The sequence below is a fragment of the Lathyrus oleraceus genome, chromosome 5, assembly GCF_024323335.1.
Source record: "Lathyrus oleraceus cultivar Zhongwan6 chromosome 5, CAAS_Psat_ZW6_1.0, whole genome shotgun sequence".
Lineage (NCBI taxonomy): Eukaryota > Viridiplantae > Streptophyta > Magnoliopsida > Fabales > Fabaceae > Lathyrus > Lathyrus oleraceus.
Genome location: NC_066583.1, coordinates 161407819 through 161412177, shown reverse-complemented (window position 1 = coordinate 161412177; position 4359 = coordinate 161407819). Strand labels below are relative to the sequence as shown.

At 38.2% G+C, this 4359-nt stretch overlaps 1 protein-coding gene across 1 annotated transcript; it reads left to right on the top strand.

Moving 5' to 3' along the window:
• Nucleotides 1–939: 939 nt before the first annotated feature.
• LOC127079422 (plasma membrane ATPase 1) lies at nucleotides 940–3569 on the top strand. Its single transcript, XM_051019803.1, has 10 exons — nucleotides 940–1255; nucleotides 1342–1476; nucleotides 1621–1800; nucleotides 1940–2146; nucleotides 2235–2354; nucleotides 2552–2671; nucleotides 2756–2878; nucleotides 2959–3063; nucleotides 3154–3298; nucleotides 3391–3569. Exons 1-10 carry the CDS (start codon nucleotides 1112–1114, stop codon nucleotides 3567–3569), a joined length of 1458 nt encoding a protein of 485 aa, XP_050875760.1. The 5' UTR covers nucleotides 940–1111.
• The last annotated feature ends 790 nt before the right edge of the window (nucleotides 3570–4359 follow it).

The window sequence follows — 4359 nt, the reverse complement described above, 5'->3', positions numbered from 1 at the left end:
TGTAAATTCGTTTTGATGCAGTATACTTTTATGTCGAAGTGTGTTTCGGGTTGCATGTATATTCGTGTTAATATTACAATAGCCCTGCATATAATCACACGTTGTGGTGACATGCTTTGTTACTGTTATGATATCCATGTTGGTTTCCATTTATTTGCATTACATATTTAATATATTATGTTCTTTCAAACTATAAACCATTTTGACTATGTCGCAACTGTGTAGCTAGAAAATAATCAAAACTTGTTTTGTGTTGTCTTTGCAATATGTGGCCACTATAATATCTCTTTTGGTTTCATTTGAATTGCATTGTGTATCAGGTACATTAGGTGTGCCAATTGTAAATCACTTCGATTTTGTTTCAATTACAGCTACATAATTATGTATGTAATTCGTATCATTGTGTTGCGACTGCTCTACTATTTTGTTAGTGGCTATCCTTTTATTTTTTGCTTAAAGTGGGATTTTCTTCCCTTGGATTCTCCGTATCTCAACTCCAATATGTTGGCTTTGATTTTTTTTCAATTCAATCTACATTAGTTGTTTTAATTTGGTTATTGGGTTTGTGGTACTCAATTAGAGAGGAAGGGAGGCAGTTCCCACTAAGGTTGCGTTTTTAGGGTTTATGTGGAATCCTTTGTCATGGGTTATGGAAGCTGCTGCTCTCATGGCCATTGCTATGGCACATGGAGGGGTAAGTCTCTTCCTTTTTTGTTTGTTTTGTTATTTCTCAATGGTTTTCATTATTTCAAATCATACAAAATTAGAATAACTATGAAACTGTACTCTTATAACCTTTGGTTAACTTGATTTGAAAGTTACAAATGTTATTCATTTTACAAAAGGATTATGGAATACATACAAGAAAGATTTTGGTGGTAGAAGTTTGTTAAGGTGAAAAGTCATGTTTGAACTTTCAACTAGTGTTTTTAAAACCAGACCGTCCAGTTTAACTGGTTGAACTAAGAACCGATTAGTCCGTCTGCTGGTTCAATCAGTGTGTTTCAACTTATTGAACCATTATCTAGAAGTCTCACCGCTAGATCTTCGGTCCTGGTTTTAAAACAATGGTTTTTAATATCAACCGGTTTAATATAACAACGCTTTGATTATGCAGGGAAAGCGAGGAGATTATCAAGATTTTGTTGGCATAATTATTTTGCTAATTATAAACTCAACCATAAGTTTCATAGAAGAAAATAATGCTGGTAATGCAGCTGCTGCCCTTATGGCAAGATTGGCTCCAAAAGCAAAGGTTCTTCTTCTTCTTCTCTTATAATCTCTTTTGTTATCTTGTCTTGCTCATAGTTTCTTTGATTTCTAATTATATTTGATTAATAGGTACTTCGTGACGGAAAATGGAGCGAAGAAGATGCTTCGGTATTGGTCCCTGGAGACATAGTTAGCATCAAGCTAGGGGACATCATTCCTGCCGACGCACGTCTCCTTGAAGGTGACCCTTTGAAGATTGATCAGGTAAAATCTATAAAGTACTTTGAAATTACTGATGCATGATTCAAGCGTCACAACGAATAATATCTTCCACGAGTTTATTGATGTTGATATCAGATTCTAGATTTCTTATAATTGAAGTTATGTTTTTGCTGTTTGTACTTTTAGTCTGCTCTTACCGGAGAGTCACTCCCTGTGACTAAACATCCCGGAGAAGGAGTATATTCTGGTTCAACTTGCAAGCAAGGAGAAATTGAAGCCGTAGTCATAGCAACTGGAGTTCACACATTTTTCGGAAAGGCAGCTCATCTCGTCGAAAACACAACACACGTTGGACATTTCCAACAGGTACATAATATACTAAATAATGTATCGCAGACAAAAGCGATTTGTTCAAATTCCACTATACTTACATTGTTATAGCCACTATTTGACATCACCGAATGTTGTGATAGTAATGCTCACTGCGTGACAAATATTATTACAGGTTTTGACATCTATTGGAAATTTCTGCATCTGTTCAATTGCTATTGGAATGATTATTGAAATCATTGTGATATACGGCGTCCACGGATATGGTTACAGAAACGGTATTGATAACCTTCTAGTGCTACTAATTGGAGGAATCCCTATTGCAATGCCAACTGTTCTTTCAGTTACAATGGCTATTGGCTCACATAAGTTATCTCAGCAGGTTTGCAATTAGTACATTGATTATTCCAACATTTCAGTAGCTTTTTAAAGATGTTGTCAAGTTTTGATCATATGCATCATTGTTGCAGGGTGCTATAACAAAGAGAATGACTGCTATTGAAGAAATGGCCGGAATGGATGTGTTATGCAGTGACAAAACAGGCACATTAACTCTTAACAAGCTTACAGTGGACAAGGAAATGATTGAGGTTTTAATCTTATTCTTTCTAAAGATAAAATAGAACATCGCAATTACTTGAGACATAAGTTTCTTTTTTTGTCAAAAGTATACAAACAGATAAATATTAGTATTCGGAAAAACCCGAGTTTGAATTCTGACTGAAACAATCTTTGACCAGGATGTATATTAACTTTGTTTCCCCTAACAATCATGAATATCTGGCAGGTTTTTGCCAAAGGTGTTGGCAAGGATTTGGTTGTACTTATGGCTGCAAGAGCATCAAGGATGGAGAACCAAGATGCAATTGATTGCGCAATCGTTTCAATGTTGGCAGACCCAAAGGAGGTACAGACTCTTCAAAGTTTGTTTTCCATCATGTTGTGTAGTTGAAATTTGGTTAGTCTACTAATAGTCCTTTGGTTTCGCAAGGCACGAGCTGGAATAAAAGAAGTTCATTTCCTTCCGTTTAATCCAACTGATAAAAGAACTGCCCTTACATACATTGATGGTGCTGGTAATATGCACAGGGTTAGCAAAGGTGCACCAGAGCAGGTAATACATAATTCATTCTCGCTTTTCAAGAACCACGCAACCTACCGATCATTGATAAACTTTTCTCATATACTGTGTAGATTCTCAATCTTGCACAAAACAAGGCAGAAATCGAACGGAAGGTTCATGCGATGATTGACAAGTTTGCAGAACGTGGACTTCGTTCTCTTGGGATTGCAAGACAGGTTTATTTCCCTCTTACGAATTCTTCATAATCGGATAAGTCAATTATCATGTATTCTTTCCTTAGCACCGAAGTTTTTTTTTTCATATAGGAAGTACCGGAGGGAAGTAAGGAAAGTGCAGGAGGACCATGGGAGTTTGTTGCTCTTCTCCCTCTTTTTGACCCTCCGAGACATGATAGCGCAGAAACAATCAGAAGAGCTCTTGATCTTGGCGTTAGTGTCAAAATGATCACTGGTACGTTGTATCACAGTACCACCGTCATTTGAAATTGAGTCAATGATTTTATATAATGCAAACTATACTCATGCTACAAAAAAAACTTTCAGGTGATCAACTCGCAATAGGTAAGGAAACGGGAAGGCGTCTAGGGATGGGGACTAACATGTATCCTTCTTCATCACTGCTCGGTGAAAATAAAGATCAATTAGGTGTTGTTTCCATTGATGATCTCATTGAGAAAGCTGACGGTTTTGCTGGTAAAAAGCGCTGTCTAGGGGGGGATTAGAAAGCGCTTTAGGCAAAAGCGCTGTCTAAGGGGGGGGGGGGGGGGGGGGCTTAGACAACGCTTTTTGAAAAGCGCTGTCTAAGGTATACCTAAAAAAATTAAAATAGGAGGGTCTTAGAAAGCGCTTTTGGCCAAAGCGCTGTCTAAGGGGGTGGGGCTTAGACAGCGCTTTTCAAAAGCGCTGTCTAAGGTATACCTAAAAAATTTAAAATAAGAGGGTCTTATAAAGCGCTTTTGGCCAAAGCGCTGTCTAAGGGGGGGGGGGGCTTAGACAGCGCTTTTAAGATTTAAAAAAGCGCTGTCTAAACCTTTAGCAGTGGAGGTTTAGACAGCGCTTTAAAGCGCTGTCTAAGGCTAAAAAAAGCGCTGTCTAAGGTCTTGTTTGTTGTAGTGTTAGCAAAAGTTTATCGACTGTGAACAAAGATACTCATTGCTCGAGAAAACTTGCCGCGCTTTGGCATGGGCTGCTCGCCGACTAAGACAGTATATGTTGACTCACACGACTCTATTGATATCAAAAATGGATCCAGTCAAGTATATTTTTGAAAAGCCAGCACTTACCGGAAAAGTTACTAGGTGACAAATGATACTGACAGAGTATGACATCCAATACACTTCACAAAAGGCCATCAAGGGAAGTGTCTTGTCAGACTATCTTGCAGAGCAACCGATTGATGATTACCAACCTATGAGGTTTGACTTTCCTGATGAGGACATCATGTTTCTCAAATCGAAAGATTGAGAGGAACCACTCCCGGAGGAGGGGCCTGACCCTGAATCCAAATGGGTT

What these genes read in the sequence shown, in the direction of transcription:
- LOC127079422 (XM_051019803.1), top strand. Translation starts at nt 1,112, where the DNA reads ATGCAGGGAAAGCGAGGAGATTATCAAGATTTTGTTGGCATAATTATT. An exon ending in ACCCTTTGAAGATTGATCAG is followed by an intron (nt 1,477 to 1,620) that starts GTAAAATCTATA and finishes TTGTACTTTTAG; the next exon opens with TCTGCTCTTACCGGAGAGTC. An exon ending in CACATAAGTTATCTCAGCAG is followed by an intron (nt 2,147 to 2,234) that starts GTTTGCAATTAG and finishes TCATTGTTGCAG; the next exon opens with GGTGCTATAACAAAGAGAAT.